This window comes from Monodon monoceros, unplaced genomic scaffold (assembly GCF_005190385.1).
Source record: "Monodon monoceros isolate NGI ecotype Baffin Bay Population unplaced genomic scaffold, NGI_Narwhal_1 Super_Scaffold_18, whole genome shotgun sequence".
NCBI classification, from domain to species: Eukaryota; Metazoa; Chordata; class Mammalia; order Artiodactyla; family Monodontidae; genus Monodon; species Monodon monoceros.
This window is the reverse complement of record NW_021703774.1, coordinates 1740259-1763524: the sequence shown is the minus strand read 5'-3', so window position 1 is coordinate 1763524 and position 23266 is coordinate 1740259. Positions and strand designations below refer to the sequence as shown.

General features: G+C 45.2%; 1 protein-coding gene across 4 annotated transcripts in view; it reads left to right on the top strand.

Annotated features, from left to right (window-relative positions):
• The first annotated feature begins 229 nt into the window (after positions 1-229).
• Positions 230-23266, top strand: part of CAMSAP2 (calmodulin regulated spectrin associated protein family member 2) — a 94622-nt gene continuing 71585 nt past the window's right edge. Inside the window, exons 1-2 of one of the 4 annotated variants that reach the window (XM_029228273.1) lie at positions 230-449; positions 18872-19131. In XM_029228273.1, the coding sequence (XP_029084106.1) occupies positions 311-449; positions 18872-19131 (399 nt within the window). In that variant the 5' untranslated portion in view covers positions 230-310. Of the gene's footprint in view, positions 450-18871; positions 19132-23266 lie in introns of those variants that run through there. The other 3 variants (XM_029228271.1, XM_029228274.1, XM_029228275.1) reach the window with 3 other exon arrangements.

The window sequence follows — 23266 nt, the reverse complement described above, 5'->3', positions numbered from 1 at the left end:
GAGCGGAGGGCGGCGCTGCGGGCGGCGCGATGGCGGGACGGCCCCCGCGACGTGACCGCTGAGGACGCCCCCGCCGCGCCCGGGCCCGGCCGCGCCGAGACAAAGGGGAGGCGCCCGCACGCGCGCTCGCGGGAGGCTCGCGGGACGGCCGGACGCGGCGCCGCCTCATCCCGGGCCGGGCGCGCGGGGCCGATGCTCTGAGCGGCCCGGACCCCGGCCCGGACCCAGACCCCGACCCCCACCCCCCAGCGCCTACCCCGCGGCCGGCAGCACCATGTGAAGGGCGGGCCGGCGCCCCGAGCGCGTGAAGATGGGGGATGCTGCGGACCCCCGGGACGGGAGGAGGACGTTCATTGTTCCAGCCATCAAGCCCTTCGACCACTATGACTTCTCCAGGGCCAAAATCGCCTGCAATCTGGCCTGGCTGGTGGCCAAGGCCTTCGGGACAGGTACGTGGTGCCCGCCCCCCATCCCTCCATCCCTCCGTCCCCGCAGGCTGCGCGCGTCCCCGTTTTGTTTCCCATCCTTTGGTCCCCTTCGCGCGTGTCTCCGCGCACAGGCTCGGGGACGCGATGGGAGAAGAAAGGAGGGGGGATAACGCAGGTTTGCTCTTCAGTTAGGAGCCCTTGATTTGGGCAGGTGGGATGCAGCCAGATTTCTTTTATTGGATAGCAAAAGTGGGTGGTTTTTTTCCCCCCTCCCAGTGACCAATTTTGTCATGTTTTTTACACGGGGTGGTTTTAATTTGTGGTGTTTTCCTCATTGTGCTGCGTTCATTCCCCACAGCCATAGTTGTGGTTACACCACCGAGAAATCTGAGTTGGTTTCGTTATTATTGGAAGGAGGTGGATGGCACACAGACTACATTGATTTTGACATTTGTAACCATGGCTGCGATTCAGGATCCGTGGACTGTACCGTGGCCTCTGTCGGAGCGCAGTATTAATTTTTGTCGTCATTTTTGAAGCCCGTGTCCTCCCGTACACGTTTCAGTCTCTATTAAACCAGCTATTTAATATTTAGCTTGCTGAGTGTCACGTCCTATTTTTATTTCGTGTTCAGACACATTCCTTTTCCCAAACATTTTGGCTTCATAAATTAAGAAAAACAACTCCCTACTGTGTGATTTTTTTTTTTTTTTTAATAGAAGAGTTTTTTGAGGGCATGTGCTGTTGACACAAATTGTATAGGACAGTAGGCGTCAGACACTCCCACCTTTACCCAGTCTTTGCAAAATGACAGGAAAAGGGCCTCCTGTTGTAATTCCTTAGCTGTTGCTTTAAGAGCCCATGTTGTGGAGCTCTGGAAGCATTACCTTCTCATGTGGAGATGCTCCTGGAAGGTAATTTAATCTGATAAGCTTGAGTTATTTTGTAAGATTTCTGTGGCCTAGTTCATAAAGATTGGATGTGTAAAATATTTATTGAGAAGTTTCTTAGTATTTACAGACTTTTCTCCGGATGTTAAATACAGGGTTTATTTTGTTTTGTTCTTTTTTTTTGAGGGGAAGAGGATGGCTTATTTCCAATTTTAGGAAATTTGTGGGTAAATGTTTTAATTCATTCTTACTGTTTAAACATACACAGCTGGATACATACACAGGTGACTATCAGGGCTGCATATTTAGTTAACTAGCAAATGAATCTCAGTGTTTAGAAAACTGTTTGAATTAGTTTTGAGGGAAACTTCACGTTACAGTGACTTTGTGCTTATGACAGCTTCTGTTTTATTTGAATTATCATGCTTTGATATTGAAGTAGAAAGATGTTAAAGGTTTTATTTATTTATTTATTTTTGGCTGCAGTGGGTCTTCGCTGCTGCGTGCGGGGTTTTCTCTAGTTGCGGCGAGCGGGGGCTACTCTTCGTTGCGGTGCGTGGGCTTCTCATTGCGGTGGCTTCTCTTTGTTGTGGAGCATGGGCTCTAGGTGCACGGGCTTAAGTAATTGTGGCACGTGGGCTCAGTAGTTGTGGCGCGTGGGCTTAGTTGCTCCGCAGCATGTGGGATCTCCCTGGACCAGGGCTCAAACCCGCGTCCCCTGCATTGGCAGGTGGATTCTTAATCACTGTGCCACCAGGGAAGTCCCGATGTTAAAGGTTTTAAAACTAGCATCAGGAGTAAATATAATGGAAAATTTATTTTGAAATAATTTAGATTTTAAAGATTTCTTTGGAACTAAATGTGTAGAGTAACACCTCGGAGGAAACACAAAGTGTTAGTATATTTTTGTTTTCTGGCACCACTGATATCGGTGGTGAAAATAATTGATGTATTTTGGTTTTAACTTAAGCAGCATACTAAAGCTAATATCCGTTTAGAAGAGAAATGAAAGCTATTTAAGTTTTGGTTTCTTTTTAAAGATTTTTTTTGATGTGAACCGTTTTTTAAAGTCTTTATTGAATTTGTTACAATATTACTTCTGTTTTATGTTTTTGGTTTTTTGGCTGGGAGGCATGTGGGATCTCAGCTCCCCGACCAGGGATCGAACCTGCACCCCCTGCATTGGAAGGCGAAGTCTTAGCCAGTGGACTGCCAGGGAAGTCCCTATTTAAGTATTTAGAAAAGATGGAAAGAGTAAAATTGATATAGTGACCTCTGTGGAAAAGCAGTGTGTACAAAATGGAAGGCAGAGGGAATAGCAAAAATATTTTCTTTCCTTCTGAAACTGAGAGGAAACTTGTAGTACAGATGTCACAACGTTGCCCTGGATTCACAAGGGTTCCTAACCAGAAAACGGCCTACTCTCTGGATGCCTGTCAGGCAAGTTTACTAGATCCTGGACCACTTGAGAAACAAGTGTTGAACACACTTGGCGAAGAAGAGAAGAGGAAGGAGCAGAGTGTCAGTGGAATGTGTGCTGTGCCTGGGCACTGCGCTAGATGCTTTGCATTGTGTTGTATGTTCGGGACTACAGCAGCTCTGTGATGTAGGTAGCGTACTCCCCATTTAAAAAAGAGAGGACGCCAGTGCAGAGAGAGGTTAAACAACTTCCCCACGGTCACAGTTTTAGTACGGGCAGACATGAGCTTTGATTTGATTGTCTGCCTAAAGGGTATGGCGTTGGTGAGGGCAGGCATGCCTCTTGTATGCCCGATACCTCAAACACATTGCTTCGTTTATTCCCACAGCATCCCTCTAGAAAGATATTGTCCTCATTTTGCAGGTGAGGGAAGAAGCTTAGATGAATTTGCTCAAGGTTAAACATCTGGCGAGCGGTGGATCCTGCGGGCCAGTGCAGGTCTTTCTGACTCTTAAGTCTGCGCTGTTTACCCTGCTCTGCAGAGTAAGCCTCTCATCTGCCAGTGTGTAGAATGGGCATACAGCACGCGTTAGAAGTCTTATTGATTTATTTTCTTTAAAGGATGGGCAGATCTTAACACACTCTCAGATGGCTTAGATGAACGTTGTTGGTACTCGCAGTTGTCTTGGCAACAGTTAGGGTGGATGAAAGTCATATTCAAAATGGAATGAAAATCAAGCTCAGAAGACCTTAAGAGTCACTTAGTAACGAGAAATTATATTATTAAGAATGTTATCTTTGTGCATTCTGTTTATTCTTTAATCAACAGTATTTGAAAGTATAAATTTATATGGAGTGAGCTGAAAAAATGTCACGTTTCATTTCTTTTGACGTAAATTTTGTGCATTTGCCGCAGACACTGTTGTAAGGCAGATGTTAGTAGACAACGCATTTCAGAGGTGTTGCTGGTGGTGTTCAGCTAATCATTCAAAACATTAGCCCGAATTGAAGTTATGATTTACTAAAATCACTTCTTTAATGATGACATGTCCGGTCCTCAGTCACCAGTTTAGTCTTTTTCTGTGAGAAAGTTTCTAACCTTTGACATATTAAAAAGAAGTCAATTTAAAACCCTATGTTGGAAAATTCATTTAAAATGATAGCTAGAAATCAATTTTGGGGCACAGAATGAAGTTACTGAACTATAAAAAGTAAATAAAGCGCTAGCATTGTAGTACCTAGAAAGCAAATAGAGTATTTACTTAATTTGAAGTCTTCTGTCAGAGCTTGGAATCGTATTATTTTTCTTTACGCTAAAAATATTCCACATAACTCAAATCTTCATAGTTTATTTTGTGGAAGAATGCAGGTACGGTTTTGATCAAATGAAGAATAAGTTTGTTTAGGTGAATTTTAATCTGTAAACCAAATAGATACTTTAAGCAAATTGCGGAAGAGGGGGAAGTTAAACTGTGCTGTGTCTACTGTATTTGAACAGCTGAACCCATCTAGCAGTGATATTACTGAGGTTGCTTTAAGTGCTTTGGGGAAAATGGTGGGTGCAAACCCTTTTATGACCTTCTTCCTTACTAAATTCTTGCATTTGGAGGCAGCTCTGTGAGGCTTGCAGGATCTCAGTTCCCCAGTCAGGGATCGAACCCAGGCCATGGCAGTGAGAGCACTGAGTCCTAACCCCTGGACTGCCAGGGAGCTCCCAGCATTTGGAGTTGGTAACATGGAGCTCAAGGCCCAATTCCTAGTGTCACTTTATCATTTCAACTTTATCAGCTACCATTCTCCCTTTCATACAGTGTAGTTTGATACAAACTACAAAACATAGAGCAGAATATAAAATCATTTGCTATTTTAAATACCCCTCATCTCACCCCTTTATATACCCCAACACGTTGCCTCAAAACCCCGCCTCACACCTGACTCTCATGCACGTGTGAAGGATGTGCTGTCAGCGGGCAGCACTCTGGTTAAGAGAGGCTGATTGCAGAGAGGCCTGTTTGGGAAGTCCTTGTAGGAGTCTGGGCAGGAGATGGCGAGAGCTTGAAGCAGCCGCGCGGAAATGCTGCTAATATTTACTGAGTACTTACGGTGTGTCGGTCACTCTCCACGTATCATCTCATTTTAATCCTCATGGCGGCCTCGAGGGGTGGAAACCGTCCATCACTCCAGTGTTACTGATGAGGGAATGAGGCCCAGAGGGTTAGGGACTCACGCAAAGCCACCCAGCTTATGGTGCTGTGCTCTGAACCTGATTTCAGGCCGCCCACTTTACCACGTGCTGTTTGGGGAGAAGTCAAATTAATGGAAAAGAGGCAAAAGATAGAAAAAACATTGCAAAGGTAGAATCCCTAGTGTTTCTAAATGACTGAATTCGGGGTGCATGGGGGGAGGATGAGGCCCCCTGAGGTGGCAAGGAGAATGAGGTTACTTGAGCTTTTGAGATCTGGTGACTGGGAAGGGTGAGTCCAGTGCCGTTGGCAGAGATGGAGAGCAGCAAGTTAAATGGCAAGTCGGCTTTGTTCTGGGGAACCTTAAGCTTGATGTGTTGGCCAGATACCTTAGCTGAGAAATCTAGTAAGGTAGGTAGCTGTAAGTGTGGGTAGGGAGTATGATTGACCCGGTGAGGCTACACAATAGCACTTTGGGAATCTTCTGCGTATAAAGTGTGATTGGAATCAGAAGTAGATGACACCACAGAGCGACAGAAGAGATTTGAGACAGAATCTAGGGTGGTGAACACTTCGCATAGTTTTGGGAGGAGGCTGAGGAGAAGAAGGTAGAATTAGAGCAGAGACTTAGGAAGAGAATTAAGAAAGCGTAAAGATACTGAGGCCCTGGAAGGAGAAAGTTTCCAGGCGGGTGGTCTTCTTAACAGTGTCAAAGGCTACAGGTATTTAAACCATGCCTGAGTGGCAAATACGGGTGGCGGGTGGAGCACGTGGTCTGTGTGCCGGCACAGAGCTCGGAACCCGAGTACCGTTAGTGCAACAACATAGACCAGTAGGATTGGAGGAGGTTTATGTGATGAGTAGTGGGAGATGCAGCTTGAAAGGTAAAGTGGCATTGTTTGAAGGGCCACGTTAGGGAATTTGGTATTTGCTTAGTAGATAAATAAATTATCCTAAGCACGTTGGATTTTTGAAAAAGCTGCTATGATTTATTGAGCACGTACTTTGTATTAAGTACAGTTTTGAACATTTTATATGCCTTATTTTAATTCTGAGAACGACCCTATTAAGTAGATATTATTTTATTTCTTCGTCTGCCACTCTAAGGTAGGGTTTCCCACTGCAGAACTACTGGCTGGCTCCTTCCTTGTTGAGGGGGCCGTCCTATGCATTGTAGGATTTTAGCAGCATCCTGGCCTCTACCCACTAGGTGACAGTGGTATTCCCCACTCCTACTTCTTCCCCAGTTGTAACACCCAGAAATGTCTCCAGGCATTGCCAGTGTCTCCTGGGGCCAATACGACCCCAGCTTAAGAATCACTGCTATGAAGACTGTGAGATACACCTTCAATTTAAAAAGGTTTTTTGGACATTGAAGTACAAATTTGTTACAACATGTCCTGATTTCACAGATATTCCAATGGAAAATAAGAATTTAGGAAATATGACAGCTTGCCCTTTTAATAAAAGAGGAAATGGGTTTAGAGGGGTTAAATAACTTGCCCTTGATCATCCAGCTTGTAGATGGTGGAACACAAATTCGAGTCAAAACCTTTATGATACTAAAGTTTGTATTTTCACCTCTGTGTTATACTCTTCCTAGAGTTCATTACAGTTTTGTAGTATAATACTGGAAGTGAAGGCACAAAGAAAGCGTGAAAACCGTTCAAATGTAAGTCTTAAATTTTTTGTTTTTTGTGGAATTTAAAAGTATATTTAATTTTTCTTCAACAAACCTGTTTGTATTTGATTAGTTAGTACAGAAATAGGAAACATATTTAGCATCGGTCTGTCATTTCAGGGTCGTCCCCACCCCCCACCCCAGTAGTTTTTTAGGTACTAGTTCATGGACCTTTTCTATTGGTAAATTACAAATAATGATCTTTAAATTAATATCACACATTTGTTAGTAGTCACAGCGTGGTGCTTCTGCTGAGACAATAATTGTATTCACTGATCACGTTTAGCACTTTCCTTCCTGTGCCTTGCAGGGTCTCTCCTTTTCTTTTTAAACACGGATTCTGCATCAACGTAACATTCTGGGTTAAAGGGCGACACCCCAACACTGTAGTGTCTTTCCAGCTCTCCTTCTACCACCTGCTCCCTTTTTGGGGGCCTTTTTCCTAAAGTCTTTGTCTCAGTTTCCCTGCTTGCCAAATAGTCATGATAATAAGCATTTGTTTTGCCTTCTTTAGAAGAGAAAGCATATACATTGAAACATGAATTGATCCATCTCACACTTAGGCTACTTTTGGATATTCTGTTTCCCATTGTGGAATGGGATTGTATTTCTTTAATAATTTCAAAGAATTCTTTTTATTCAAAATACTTTTTTCAGGAACGAAATTGGGTCATTTGTAGAGACGTGGTTGGATCTAGAGACTGTCATACAGAGTGAAGTAAGTCAGAAAGAGAAAAAAACAAATATCGTATATTAACACATATATGTGGAACCTAGAAAAATGGTACAGAGGAACCGGTTTGCAGGGCAGAAATTGAGATACAGATGTAGAGAGCAAACGTATGGACACCAAGGGGGGAAAGCCGCGGCGGGGGCGGGGCCGGGGGTGGTGGTGGTGGGATGAATTGGGCGATTGGGATTGACATGTAGACACTGATGTGTATAAAACCGATGACTAATAAGAACCTGCTGTATACAAAAATAAATAAAATAAAATTCAAAAATTAAAAAAAAATAAACTTTTTCAACTATGAACTGGGAAAAATAAAACAGAGGCTGGGAATCCAGCACTAGAGAGAAAACCGAAGTCCCTCTGTAACCCTCACGGTCGCACCCTGAGTGTTAGGCCTAGTCGTGTTTATGAAGCACCTGAAAATGGTTTTTTGAGGTAAAGAAATAGAATTTCAGTTCACTGAAAAAGTGTTCGTCTCCTTACTCCATATTTAACAAATATAGGTTCCTGGGAACATGTGTGTATGATCTTGAAAAGTTATTTTGAATCTACCCCCACTCCCACCCCCAGCCCTCTCCTTCAAACCATTTTCTGTCTCTAAATGGGAGTTACAAGGAAATTTTAAGAACTTTAGGCTCTTGGAATAAAAAATATTTGAAATGTTTGAAATACTTTAAAAGACATTTGTCCTCGGCAAAAGAACGTTTCAAAGTAGATGGTTTCATTTTTTTCTGCTGGCATTTTAATGCTACTTTCAAGATTCTCTTTCAACTGTCTTCTTGTTTTCCATTCTTTTTGTTTTATGACATTCATATGACCAGAGCGCTGACTTGTAAATTTTTCTCTAATTTACGCGTTTTGTAGAATTTTGTATTGTAACAGATTTTGAAACAGCAGAAATAACCTTTTTTCTTTTTTAGCTACCTCCATTTTTTTTTTAACATAGACTTTAGAGGGCTTGATTATAAGTTCTTGAAATTTTACTTTTGACACTTAATAGTTTTTGAAGAGGTGAGACAGGCACCGATTCAAAAGTCCAGAGGTGTAAAAGGCTAGGTCTAGTGGAAAATCTCCTTCCCTCCTGGACCCTGAGCCACTCAGTTTGTGTTTTAAACTTGGTAATGTTGCTGGAAGACTGTTTCTCAAAAGATCTCTGGGAGTGCACTTACAAATGGTTGACATGGTGATTTTAATGTTACGTGTATTTGGCCACAACAGGGAAAAAGATCTCTTGGATACAGAGCAGGAAATGCATTGGAGGGAGACGAAGGGTTGTGAAGGGGGAACAGTTAGGAAGTTGTTACCGTCCAGGTGAGAGGTGGCATCGGCTTGAAGGTGGATGGATACGGAAGGAAGTGGATGCGCGTCAAAGGTAAGACCTGGTGGTTGGTTGGACACGGCGAAGGAAAGATGATATTGTGGGGCGTGTGAAGACTGATTTTCCTTACTGGGGAACAGAACAGTGGGAGAGGGCCAGGTTGTGTGTGCGAAGGAAAGAGGGCGGGACAGAGCAGCGCCGAGACGGTGGGGTGTGTGCGTTGGGCCCTTGAAGAGTCCCGCTCAGGTGGGGCTCAGAAGATCTCGGGGATGAGAGGCGAGGTGGTGATGGAGACACACAGGGTGGGTAGGTGCCAGTCACCCCGTGGGAGAGTGTGGGGAGGCCCCCAAGACAGGAGAGCCACAGAGAGTGACCAGAGGGGAAGCGAGGAAGCGGGACAGGAGGCCCAGCCTGGGGGGTGAAGGCGCGGCCGGAGGCACCTCGGGATTTCGCAGCTCGGCAGAAGGTGTGGAGGGGAAGCGGGGGAGCGAAGCGGGCGGGGCGGCCGGGGCGTGTTCGCTGCGGCACGGAAAGCGCACCTGGGTCGGCGGACGGCAGCGGCGGGCGGTGGGGGGGGGGCCCTCCTCCCCCGTCCCGCCCTCTCTCACGTCCTTTCCCACGGCACCCAGGGCTCCTCAGAGAAACTTCTCTGCCCTTCTCCCGCCTCCTCCTTCCTCTTCGAGCAGACAAAGCCGTTTGACGATGGCACATCCCAAACAGCTACGATGACAGCGAGCTCCCTGTACCCCGCGTCTGACCTCCACGGCCGGCGGCTCACCCCCGACCCAGCCGCCGGTTATTTAAAGCAAGTCCCGGACATCGTGTCATTGCATCTGTAAACATACTAGTGTCTCCGGCAGCCAGGGGCTCCCTTTTTATTTTTTTTAATTTATTTATTGTTTAAGATTTTTTGATGTGGACCATTTTTAAGGTCTTTATTGAGTTTGTTACGGTGTTGCTTCAGTGTGATGTTTTGGGTTTTGTTTTGGCCCGGAGGCATGTGGGATCCTAGCTCCCCAGCCAGGAATCGAACCGCACCCCGTGCCTCGGAAGGTGAAGTCTTAACCACTGGACCGCCGGGGAAGTCCCCAGGCGCTCCCTTTTTAAACTTTGCCGTGGTGCTGCCATCATCACGCCGCTCCACATCACCAGTCATCTTTCTGTTTTCACTTTTCTGTTTTACAGTTCATTTGTTCTAGTCAGTATCTAAATAGGGGCCAGCCTTTGCAATTTGGTATGTCTCTCTAAGTTTTTTAAATATATAGGCTCCCCCGCCATCTAATTTTGTTTTCCTTACAGTTTACTTACTGGAGAAACCATAGTATTTGTCCTGTCGTTTCCCACGGCCTGGATCGCCACGGGATGGTTTAACAGGTGTCATTTTGTCCCCTGTATTTCTTATACATTGACAGCTAAATATAGAGAATTGTACAGATTCAAGTTTGATTTTTTTTTTTTTTTTGCATACTCCATAGGTTTGTGTACTTCCACCAGGAGGCACTTAATGTCTCGTTATTTCTCTTTGTGTCATGGCTTCTTTGTTTGTTAGTGGGAATTCTCTTCCCTGTATTAAATGTCTGGGTGCCCTGGGGGAGAAGTTTCCACAGCGAACTGCCAGGCAGCCACCCTGGAGGTCACGGAGCAGGAATATTCACAGACAAACTCAGAGAGCTTCAATCGCCGGGATTGTTAAATCGGTTTACAGTGAGAAGCAAGGGCAAAGAAAGGTGGGGTGAATTAACACACCCTCCCCGAATCCTGCAGCACACCACACCTCGTTCTTTGTGCTCCATCAGCCTTGCCCACAGATGGTACGGTTGCAACAACCAGCGCTGGGGTTTGAACAAGGAGGCCCACAGTGACACAAGGCCGCACACTTGCTCCATCAGAGACGCAGAGGACATGCATGCCTGCCGCAGCTGTGGCTTGTCGGGAAGCCTGATGATAGCCTTGGGTCCTGTGCGCCTTGGGCAGAGCACACGCAGGCCAGAATGTGTGTCACTGATGGGTGGCCCAGTCAAGCATTCATGAATTTTAAGTGTTCATGTATATTTAGTGTTCATTGCCTATTGTTTGTTCAGCCTCATGTATATTTAATACATCATGAATATTTATTGCCTGGTGTATCTTGTGTATCATGAATAGTTAGCACGTTGGGACCTCATGAATATTAGGTATCTTCTGGTTTTTCCATTCCTTACTATGTTTAACATACATATGCTGCTAACCACTTACCTTTATTTGGTACATTCTTTGAGTTCTGTCCGTGATTAACAACTTTTTGCTTACTAGTACTTATCTATACTTCAAATATCTTAAAAGGTTTCACATATATTTTACAAACTTAAGCATCTTTTATAACAGAATTGGATAGCCTCGGAAGTAAAAGTGCATTTTCTGAGGTACAGGAAAGGCAGGATAACTGTTCTGTTCTTTCCCTTTATTGGACCAAACTGAATGGATCACTGGCCCCCGAGAATCTGGAAGGGAGTAAAGAACAGGGAGGAAGAGCATGTGAACAGTGGTGACGAGAATGTGCAAAGGCTTTGCGGGGGGAGGGAGCGTGCGTGGTTCCAGGAACTGAACGGGCCGCCAGGGGCAGGGCCATGTCTTTCTTGTAGGTCAGAGGAAGGCTTTGAGTCCTTAAAGAAGCAGAGGTCATTGAAAACCCTGAGGTCTGGCAGGGTGTGTGACCTGCTCAAGTTTGCCTACGGGAAGTAAGCGGATTCTGGCTACAGTAGAGAATGGTTTGGAGTGGGGACAGGTGTGAGCATTGCAAAGACAAGTTGAGGAGTGATGCAGTAGTGCAGACGCAAAGTTCCGAGAGCCAGGACCAGGAGGTGGGAGTTGAGATTGCGAGAAGGGGAGGGTTGGGCTGGGTTTGGTGATGGATTTGGTCTGGGGCTTGAGGGACGACGCCTAGATGCCGCTGTACTTCTGTGACACAGGGAACACCGGGAATGATTACGCTTGGGGAGAAGATTGATTTGGGGCACTTTGAGGTTTCATGGCTCTCTTCAGTGTAATTTCAAATGCATAAGAATAGTACAAGGAATTCCTGCATACCCTTTCCCCAGGGTTACCAGTTGTTAACCTTTTGTCCCATTTTCTCCCTTCCCCTTCCCCCACACAAATCCGTGTGTGTCTGTATATACACACACACACACACACACACACACACACGTAATGTTTTCTGAGCTGTCTGAGAAAGAATTAGAGACATTGTACCCTCTACCCCTAAATACTTCAGGCTCTCTCCTGATGAGAGATGAACGATAAGTCTCAGGTAATCTCAGTAAAATTATAAGAATAAGGAAATTTAACTTCGACCCCGTGTTATCTAATCCACATCCCCTATTCAGATTTGCCATTGTCTTAATGTCCTGTGTTGCTGCTTTTTTCCCCCATTCCAAGATGCAGTCCAGGATCGTGCATCACATTTAGTAGACTTGTCTCCGTCGGCTCCTTAACCTGGAACGGCGTCTCAGTCTGTCTCTGTCTTCCATGATACTGACATTGTGAAGCTTCAGCACCCCAGCTGCCTGCTGAGCTGGGTGGCAGGCCCCTGCCCTGGGCACTGTCTTTGCCCTGTGCCCCTGGCACAAGCAGGCAGTTCCCTGCAGGCTCCACCTGGGCCACCTCCTGCCTCGTGGTCCTCTGCCCTCTCTGGAACACTGGGCCCTCATTCCGCCCCTGGGCTCCATGACTGGGACGACGATGAGATTCTGGTGTGGCTGCGGGCAGTGTCCCAACAAGAAAACCTAGACAGTCTGAAGGAGCAGTACACAGACCCCTGCCCCAGACAAGAAGTGATGGCGACCCAGGAACCGGAGACGTTTCCCGCCCCCCGCGCCCCCCCATCCCCCCCCCCCAGCTCCTGTCCCCTGGTGCCACCCCGTCTTCTTTGGCTTTCTTCCTTCTTGTCCTTTGACCACCTACTCTCTACTCTCCCTCCTTCCCTCCCTGCTCGCCTCCAGCTGACCCGCCCTCGCACCCCCTCTCATCCCTGCCACCTCCGTCACCTGTCTCTCCAGCAGCAGGTGTGCTTCGTTGCCCCCTGCCTGGCCGCATCCCTGCGTTCCTCAGGGGGCTTGGGCAGGGATGCCCGGGAGGCACCAGAGATGAACCGCTGGGCAGCCAGGCAGCCGCAGAGGAGAAGTATCTAGACAGAGCGCAGTTTCCTTACCCTCTGTTGCTCCCAGGATCAGACCGCTTGACATCCTCCCTCATGCACCGAGATGCTGGGGAGGGGGCTCAGGAAGTAGGAAATCCAGGTTCTCAGTACCCCCGAAATGTCTGAGCCTGCAGTGTCGATTTGCTCCCTTTATTAAAATGTATTTTTATCTTATGAAAACAGTAGGCCAGTTATTTTATAGAGCGTCCCTCATTTGGATCTAACGGGTCTTCTTGATGGATTCAAGTTATACAAACCTGGCGGGACGACCACAGAAGAGGTGCTGTGTTTTCAGTGTGGGTTGTGTCAGGGGCACGCGATGTACGTTCAGTTGGTGGTGCGGATTTTGATCACTCGCTTCAGGCAGTATCTGCCACTTCTCTCCGCTATGAAGTTATTATTTTCCATCTTTAATTAAGAAGCAATTCGTAAAAAAAAAAAAAAAAAGAAGCAATTCGTGGGGAGATAATTTGAAATACCCTGTTCATCAAACCCACCAATTTAGCATCCAAAATGATTCTTGCTTGAATCAGTTGTTATCCCATTTATTTTATCCCATTTTTAGTTGGTATTCTACTACAAAGAAGAGTTTTCCCTTCTTTTTCTTTCACATACTTATTCATTTATTTGTGTCCATCAGGGTGGACATTCTTGTTTTATTCAGTGGGTTCTAATCTTTTATTGTCATTATTTATTTTGATGTTCAGATTGTCTCAGATTTGGTCAGTGGGATCTCCTTCCGGCTGAATCCTGTGACCTTTTGACATGGTCCCATCATTTGTTAGCTTTCGCACGTGCATGCGCACACACACACACACACACACACACACACACACACACACACACACGTTCTTAGCTGATCTTGAAGTCTTCCTGCTCCAGCCCGGGAGGAAACAGCCATTTCTGGAGGAGGCCTGGTTCATTTTAATGGGAGGCGTATTAGAAACTGAGATATAAGTGCGAGGCTTATTGCCGCTGGGATTTAGCAGACAGAGCTAGGAAACACGCACGTGCAGATGTGACTCTCTCTGTCACAGATACATGCCAACCACCATGTGTCCACACTGACACTTCCCATCTCAGTCCAGCCCCATAGAGCTCGCTCGGACCCCCCCCCCCCCCCCCCCCCCCCCAAGGGCCCGCCCGGGCCCCCCCCCCCCCCGCCCTTTCCACGTTTCTGAGAAACCAGGCTCTGGTTTGGGGTTCGTGAAGGGTTGTGAGGACCTGGAGCTCAGGAGAGGTCCCTGCGTCTCAAAGTATCCCGCTCTCCTCCAGGCTGCATTGTAGTGGGAGGGGGTAGAAATAGGCTAACCTAAATATTATGGGATAGTAGTCATTGAAACAGGACGACTGCGTGGGGTCAGGGAAGGTGTATCTGGGAGATGACCACTGACTGAGCTCCCGATGGGAATGGCCGACCGCGGGAGGAGGGTGAGGGGCCGGGGAGTAGCTGGTGCCCAGGCCCCGAGGGACAGACGTGGCACCCTGTAGCGTCTGCGGTGTGGTGGGCCCAGAGGTGGAGGAACTTGAAGTCAGGAGCGACCATGACTGCACACCTGTGCAGGCTGGGGAGCCCGAACTCAGGACAGACAGTTCCTGCACTCACGGTCCCGGGTCAGGGAAGACACAGCTTTTAAATCCAAAGCCGCAGCTTTCCCCACTCTGTCGTGCTGCCTCCTGCTGGTAGTGAATGTAGGTTAACTGGAAAAGGTTTGGTTTTGAGAGGGATACTATTGCAGAAGTAAAGAGTGGCCTAGGGGAAAACTGTCAGGTTTTTCAAAGCAGGTACACGGAGTAAATTGGGATTACTAGTACAGAATCTGGGAGTTGAGGGGAAATTTGAAATCTGGGAGTCCCTTTAGGACAAGACTGATGACTAAAATTTAAAAAAAAAATAACATTTTCATTCATCAAATATTTATTTTGTGCTCGCCATGTATCAGGCACTAAGATGCTACGGTTTGTATTATGGGGAATAATTATGGTCCTTGCCCTCTGGTCATGTAGGAGGTACTCTTTTTTTTTTAATTAATCTTTATTGGAGTATAGTTGCTTTACCACGTTGTGTGAGTTTCTACTCTACAGCAAAGTGAATCAGCTATAGTATACATATATCCCCTCTTTTTTTTTTTTTATACTAGTGTTTACTTTTACTTGTTGACAGTTTTGCTTTATTTATTTATTTATTTATGGCCGTGTTGGGTCTTCGTTTCTGTGCGAGGGCTTTCTCTAGTTGCGGCGAGCGGGGGCCACTCTTCATCGCGGTGCGCGGGCCTCTCACTGTCGCGGCCTCTCTTGTTGCGGAGCACAGGCTCCAGACGCGCAGGCTCAGCAGTTGTGGCTCACGGGCCTAGTTGCTCCGCGGCATGTGGGATCTCCCCAGACCAGGGCTCGAACCCGTGTCCCCTGCCTTGGCAGGCAGATTCTCAACCACTGCGCCACCAGGGAAGCCCTCCCCTCTTTTTTGGATTTCTGTGAGGTACTCATTTTAATACATCCTTGTCAACTATGGGTTTAAAAATTACTTGCCATTTTGATAGGCAAAGTCTCATTGTAACTTTCTTTGATTACCGGTACTATGATTTTTTTAAAAAATGTTAACTGACCATTTTTGTGTCTTTTGGTTAATTTAGAGTTCCAGGTGTAGGGCTTACTTTTACTTGGAGTTTTTGAAACTCACAAATTCTGTCTTAGTAATTGCCTTAGACATAATTTTTAGATTTGGAAAATAAGGCCGTGTTCCCATGGTTGAGTGGTGATATTTCTGAATTGCATTCCCCTTGTAACCCCTGACCATTCACTGTGTTAAGGAAATCTGTGTCATTTGCTGGTGCATGGATGCAACTAGTACTAACTCAGCTTTATAGAAAAGTGCCTTGGGCAAGACTGTTTCTGTGCCCTCTGCCTGTGCCCAAGCATTTCAGGTGATTGTTAATTTCAAAGCTTAGCTCTAGTCAGGATTTATAATAACATGAGTAAGGTAGGTTGTTGCTTAAGTCCTGGTGCACGAGAAAAACTTGTCTCTTATCCTTTGCAATTCTGGGAGTTTCAGTTTCTTGAAGTATTAATTTCTTACCTTCTTGTACTCTGGAGGTGAGGGGCAGGGTGAAACCTCTTATCTTTCATTATTTTGCCTGTTTATTTTCTAATATGTGGTTTCAGGTCATTTGTTTTAAAAATGTGATACAAGTCCAAACTGTTTTCTAAAAAATGGTAGTCTTGTACTGTTGGCAAAATGATAGACATTTTCGAAGTCTTCTTTTAAGCATATTTAGTTCTTGAAGACTTGTTCTTAAAAGTGACCTACTTTACAATACTCAATATGCAGTTTTGCATTCTTTTGGGGTGGAATAATCTGTTTTTGTCATATTCTTGAAACATTCTTTGACTTGCTGGATTCCTTCCCTTTTCCTTGCATTGAGATCTTTTTTTGAAACTTACATTTTCATCACTTAGATTTGTGGGTTCGTCATAATAAAATGAAAATAGCCCCTAAGCTGTATGTTTTCCACCTTCCAGCCTGTTGATCCTGGCAAACGACTGTTATTTTTGAATCTGTTTAGCTACAAGGTTTAGAGCTAAGACTCTGCACTTATCGGCTATGTGTCCTCGGGCAAGGTAACCTTTCTTGAGTTCCTTATCTGTAAAATAGGGACAAGAGGGTTGTTAGTATTGAACGACAGAATGCATGTTTGTGACAGTGCCCGCACGTAAAGACCCTTATTAAGTATTATACATTCCTGATATTTTTCTGCGTATTGTCTGATTTGACAGTTCCACCAAGTTGTAATAAAGATCATGTGTGAGAATGGACGTAAAAGCCGTAAATAAATGTAAGCGGGTGTACAGGTGCGGTGAAGTTTGCAACCCTGATGATGAGCCGCCACTTTTCTTTGCACAGCAGATGTGTAGGTGCCAAGTCACCGCGTTAGTCACTTTTTATTGTTATAGGGGAAAAAAATCTATTATGTATACATTTTATAATAATTGTCTTCAAATCAAATAATTTCCCTTTAAATTTGCTCTACGAGTAGCTTCCATTTAGCTCCTGTGATCCGAGAATTTGGGTGAGTGCCAGCGCCCGTGTCCTGTAGATTACAGCGGAGCTCACGTGTCACGCTGGGGCAGCTGCTAAGTTTAAGGCTGGCTCACTACTGGTTAATGCAGCTATGAAGGAAGGAAAGTGTTTTCAATTATTAAATGAGGATGCTATTTTTAGACGTCTCCAAAATCCCAAATTGGTACATCTACTCTTGACCTCTTTCCAGAGTCCTGTATTCCCAGCTGCTTTTTGGATATTTCCACTTGGGTATTTTTGCTATTGTTTCAAACTCAGCATACGTAAAACGTAAGTTTATGATCTTGCTTCTGGAGTTGATGCTTCCTCTGATTTTCTTTTCTCTTTTATTTATTTTTATTTTTTCCATTCTAAATTTATTTATTTATTTTTGGCCGCATTGGGTCTTAGTGGCTGCGCGCGGGCTTTCTCTAGTTGCCGCGAGCGGGGGCTACTCTTCGTTGCGGTGCGCGGGCTTCTCACTGCGGTGGCTCTTGTTGTGGAGCACGGGCTCTAGGTGTGCGGGCTTCAGTAGTTGTGGCACAGAGGCTCAGTAGTTGTGGCTCACGGGCTCTAGAGCGCAGGCTCAGTAGTTGCGGTGCACGGGTTTATTTGCAGTGCGGCATGTGGGATCTTCGCAGACCAGGGCTCGAACCCGTGTCCCCTGCATTGGCAGGCGGGTTCTTAACCACTGCGCCACCAGGGAAGCCTCTTGATCATTTATTGCTCACTGTTGTCTCCAGTTTCTGAACTGCTGAACTTTACCTGTCTGTCTAGATTATTTGTAGACTACTGGCTCCTTGAGGGTAAGGATTATTTCTAAATCCTTGAATTCCCCAGAACCATACTCATATAGAAAGTGAACGTGCAATCATTATGATACTGTTATTTGATGAAAATATCTTTCTAAATGATAGGACCTGTCAAGAACTTGAAGGTAAAATTGCTACGTTGTATATTAATACTCGCGAGTACACCTTTTGGAAGGCTGACGTGGCTGAGCGCTGTGGCGTCGTCGGGCTCACGCTGAAGCTGCCTGTTGAGGAGGCTCCTCAAAGCCGTGATGGGTGGCGGGTGGCCCCGAGCCCTCATTCTCCGGAGGAGGCAGGCGGGGGCCTGGCTGGTGTCGGGCCAGAGCTGCCAGGTTCTGTGACTGTGGCTCTACGCCAGCTTCCTGCTCAGATGCCCGCCTTTCCTCGCGGGGGGACGACGCCCGTCCTTGCCTGGCGTTCTTCCCGGGCGATGGCCTGGCCGCCAGAGAGAAGCTCAGAGACCGTCCCATCGCCCAGCTGCCCTGTCTGTCTCCCTCGAAGGGAGCAGCTGGGTGCCCAGGAAGGCTTTTTGGGGTTGGGGTGGGGTCGGTGGGAAGGCGGAGGAAACAGGGCTTGCTGGCGTTCAGGACTTGTAAGGGTGGTTCTCCGAGAACCGCAGCTGTAGCTGCCCCTCAGCAGCCTCCGCGGGCCAGCAGGAAGGAGAGGCCAGAGGCGGCGGGGAGGCGGAGGGACGGCGCGCAGTGGGCGCGTCCTGCTTGGCAGCCGGCGAGCCGGGCAGCTTTGGGCAAAGGATTTTTTACTCCCAGGCGTCGAGGCCTGGCGGTGCCCGGAAGCAGCTGTTATCGTGAGCGCTTGAATGTGAGCGGATCCGCTGGAATGGGCTTTTCGGAGCCTTGTAGCTCGCTCTCTGTGTTCCAGCGTGCACGTGGGAATACTTTCCGCAGACTGCCCGGACTCAGAAGACGTCTCTTCCTTGATGGCTTGGTAGAGTCGCTTTTTAGAATATTCTCGGAACCGTATCTTCTGTAAAGGAAAATCCTCTCTCTTTCTCGTTCCAGATTACCTGCCAAGGTCGAATAAATCATCTTTTCAGCTAAAGGGTTATTGTTATTTTTAGAAGGAATCTTAACTTTTAAGACATGAATGATTATTAGATAAACTGTGTTTCTTTTATAAAAACCTTGTAAGAAATTGTTTCCCCTTAATCTTTGTAGAAAATGTGCCAGAGGAGCTTCGAGAGCCATTTTACACAGATCAGTATGACCAGGAACACATCAAGCCGCCTGTTGTTAATTTGCTTCTCTCGGCTGAACTGTACTGTCGCGCTGGGAGCCTCATTCTCAAGAGCGACGCTGCCAAACCCCTTTTGGGCCATGATGCTGTCATCCAGGCTTTAGCACAGAAAGGTCTTTATGTCACTGACCAAGAAAAATTGGTAACAGAGCGAGATCTCCACAAGAAACCCATACAGATGGTGAGTCTTTATACACCCAAGATTATTTTGTTTCAAGTGTGTACGTTTGTGAATTGTATTATAATACAGAGGGACATAGGTTTTACAATTGCATTGTCATCTCTGCCTAGAGTTTAAAAAATACCTTTTCTCTTACAAGCCTCATTTTCAGATTAAGGAAGATTTTTTAAAATTGAAGTATAGTTGATTTACAGTGTTGTGTTTCAGGTGTATAGCAAAGTGAACAAATTAAGGAAGATTTTAATAAACTATTTTGGAATGTTTGGTGCTATTATAATGCCTGGGAGAAACAATTACATAATTTCCAAGTAAAGTGATTTCTTTTTTGATTTAAAAACTTTTTTCCATCATAGAGACTAGAAGAGATGTAAAGTGCATCCTTTTATTCTCATTAGGAAAGAGATGGGATTTGTAAGTGTTCATTTACATGCTTGAATGACCTCTTGGTAAATGTCTGTATATCAGATCCTTTAGTTTCTTTAACAACTTGAATGCGTTCTTGTGGAAAACACACAATGAAGGGCTCTGCGCTGGCTTGGGACTAGCAGGCAGGCCTCTCTCGTGATAGTCTGTGGAGACACACAGACGCTCAGGTGCATCGTATGCCGCTTCAATCCGCGGTACCGCTGTAGCTCAGGTTTACAAAACGCTGGGCATCGTCGAGAATGGCATTACAACAGCAGATTCGCACGTTTCATTAAATCATGCTCTTGTATGAGACATTCCTTACTTCGGAGGAAGGAGAGAGATATACAAGAAGAAGATGTGAAGTTTTGAAATTGAAGAATTTCAAAGAATGAACGAAAATTAGTTTACCGAATATAGTGCTGAGACGATTGACCCGCTTTTGCTTTCTGCCTATTTTCCTTCTTAAAAAAAACAGTTACTTTCAAGAAATGGAGAATAATGTCTCAAGAAAAACGTAATGAATTTAGTAATAGATTTATAATAGAATTATTAAGGAAAACTAAGAGTGTTTATTATCAGATGTGAGATTTTCACCTCTCACTGACGGCTTCAGGTCCACCTTGCGGGTTCCCCCTATCGTTGTGCACCTGTCTCTGTGCTCAGGTGTCCCCACAGGCGCTCACCGCCACCTCTCTGCAGTCACTGCGCTAGTGGGATGCTTCTGCTCTGATTATTTTTGCTTCCATCGTTCAGGCCAAATGGATGGTTATAAAGCACGTCCGCAACGTTGAGTCTGTGTCTGTGTTTGCTCAGTACCCGTTCTTTCAGGTACCAAAGATACACGTCACATGACCTGGTCCTTCTAGCATTAGAGGAGGTTATCTATTTTAGATCCTCTTGAATAAGAGTGAAACAAACCTACCACATTTTCTTCATTATTTTTCCTAGTGCAGCTTGTGTGTGTGAAGATACAGGTTTGGCAGACGACTAATCGCATTCCTGTCAGGTTTCTTTCACTCTGTATCGATCCTGCTATCAAATCTGACTCCAGTAGATGAGATTTAAGGAACGTGATGTAAATGATACGGCCTCTGGTCCTCTGGGTCTGGCTTCTGTCTGTGGGCATCAGGCACTCATGCCTGACTACATCACCTGCACCCTTGCGGTGTCACACCTAATGATCTGTGTTTTAATCGTATACTTTCAGTTTTTCTTACAGTTTGATTTAAAGTTTTCCAGTTGCTGTGAAATTTTGACTGATGAAGCCGTACTCTATTTTTCTAAGACCCATGTGAGAAAATTTCTCAGAGTACTAGTAAAAGCTTTGTTTCCTGAGAAACTGTTTGGTCTGGTTTTAGAGGAGTAAGGATCAGTTTCCTGCCTTGTCCTGCTTTTTGAGAAGTCTAATGAAAACTGGTATGTTTAACTGTACTGAATATATTGACCCCCACCACACTTCCCACCTCTAAATTATCTTGGTATGTTTGAGATCTTTTATTTCTGTATGCTGCCTCACAGCCTCTTGGGGGGAAGAAATGTGTGGTGGTAGCAGAAATATTCTAAGGCAAGTTTGACTAGCCAGATTTTATTAACTCGGGGTGGGTGGGGATTGAAAGCAATGCCTTTTTTAAAAAATGACAACACCCGTTGCAGAGCACATGCTTTCTATCACAGTGCTTTTAAAGACAGATTTTGAGAGTATAGCCTTTAAAATGTTTTCTTCTGTATTTATATCCATGGGCAAGTGTTTTCAGGCATTACGTTTCAAAGCCAGGTGATAGTTATGATGTATTAAAGTTTATTCATAACTATTAACTGAATTATCTGTCAGATCGCTAGAAGGGGTTGTAGAGTCGTGGTCTGCCTGATGGCTGTCACACATATGTGAGTAAAGGACAGATTGTGAACCAGGCACAGTTGCAGGGCTGGAAGCACAGGCTCTGAGAGCTGACGCTAACGTGTGAGTCAGCGTTAAACGTATGGCGAGTTGTGTGCATTAAAACAACAGGGGAGCGCCTTCCACCAGAAGTGTGTTCTGACCCAAATCAGGTTAGCTGTCAGATTATTTGTCAGCACAAATACTGGTATGTAGGATGGCTTGAAAGTTGAGGGACTTGTACAGCAAATGGAGCCAGATGTTAAGAATGATAGCTTTTGAACTTTCCTGCACAGCGAAATGAAGTTGCGTGTGGACTGTGTTCGATATCATCAGGTTGGGCTGGGGGATTTGATCCATGTCATAAAATCTTAAATTCATAGAACTTTAGAGCCATAAAGAGCATTAGAGATCAGAAACCAGTGTGTAGTAGAAGACTTCCCAAACAGGAGGAGCCTGGGGAACACGCGTCCGTGGGAACTTTGAACACAGACCCCCTGGCCCCCAAGGCAGAGCTGCTAGCATAGAGCCTTTAGAAGAGGGGTCAGTACGTGTATTTTCAAACAAGTGTTCAAGGTGATTTGTATGATAAGAATGGGGTCTGGGAAATTTGATCTAATCCAGAGTCATTTCAAATATGTAAAACTTAGAATTTAGAGAGGTTAAGTGATTTGCCTAGGGTAGCACTGTTATTTAGTAGCAAAAGTAGAATTAGAATCTGAATGAGCTAAAACTGTGACTTTCTAATTTAGACTGCTGTAATTTGAAGCGAATTTGAGCACTTTAATATTTGGACTCATGCTATCTAAACCGTAGACTGCTTATGAATCAAACTCTTGGTTGTAAATCAGCTTTCCAGCCATGTTTGTATATGTAGGAAATAAGAGTTGATATTTATATTTATAAAACTCCATAAAGTAAATGTATATAGTATGTGTGATATGAAACAAGGAGATTGATTTTCATATTTGATTTATAAAATAACGTTTATTATTTAATCAGATCTTATTTAGGAACAATCATCCTCATATAACAAAAATTTTATTTTGAAGTGCTTTCTTTTAATGAGTAGCAAAAAGATTTAATACTCTGCTTAATTAATGGAAATTAAAGTGGGCTGATAAATCATTTGATAAGTAAGGCATAAAATGTTCTCTCAGTGAACTGTCAGGATTGTTATAAGAGATGTTTTTGGATATTCAGAAAGCATAAGCTAAAAAGTTAGTACGTATCCCTGCTGCTGTCCATTACACTGCTTTGTAGTAGTGACAGGCCAGTGAAGCTGTGTCTAGAACACAGAAAGATGATGGAAATATTTGTTTACCCTCAAGAAGGACATTCCTGTAGGTAAAGAAGTGTTACTTTATTTTATTACGTCTTGCGGTCTGTGCATTCACCTGACCACTGACCCCTCCACTTGAATGATGTGGAACTTAGAATCCAGTGAGGAAGAAGATTGGAAAAAATGCTAATTAGCATGAAACAAGTGCTCTAAGTATGAGTTTAAGCAATAGGCGTTGGGAACGTACAGATGGGCGTGATGATTTCTGCCGGGGAGGATGAGGAAAGGCTTCAGAGGATGAACGATTAATGGGCTTTCGGTGGTTGGGAAAAGGGGTGGGTGACAGAGGTGACTGCCCTGAAGGAATTCTTGACCCAAGTTGGAACTGAAAGCGTATATGTCACTACTTACAGTGTTGCCCGTGTGGAGGCATAAATGTGAGATGAGGCTGAAAGATAGGGTGGGCTTCCTGGATGGTGAGGAGGCTCTGAGCCGAAGTTGAGGGTCTGTAGCTCTTTTTGTGGTTACAGGCTCATGGAGTAAGTTTTCATGCTGTTTTTCTGGGGTTT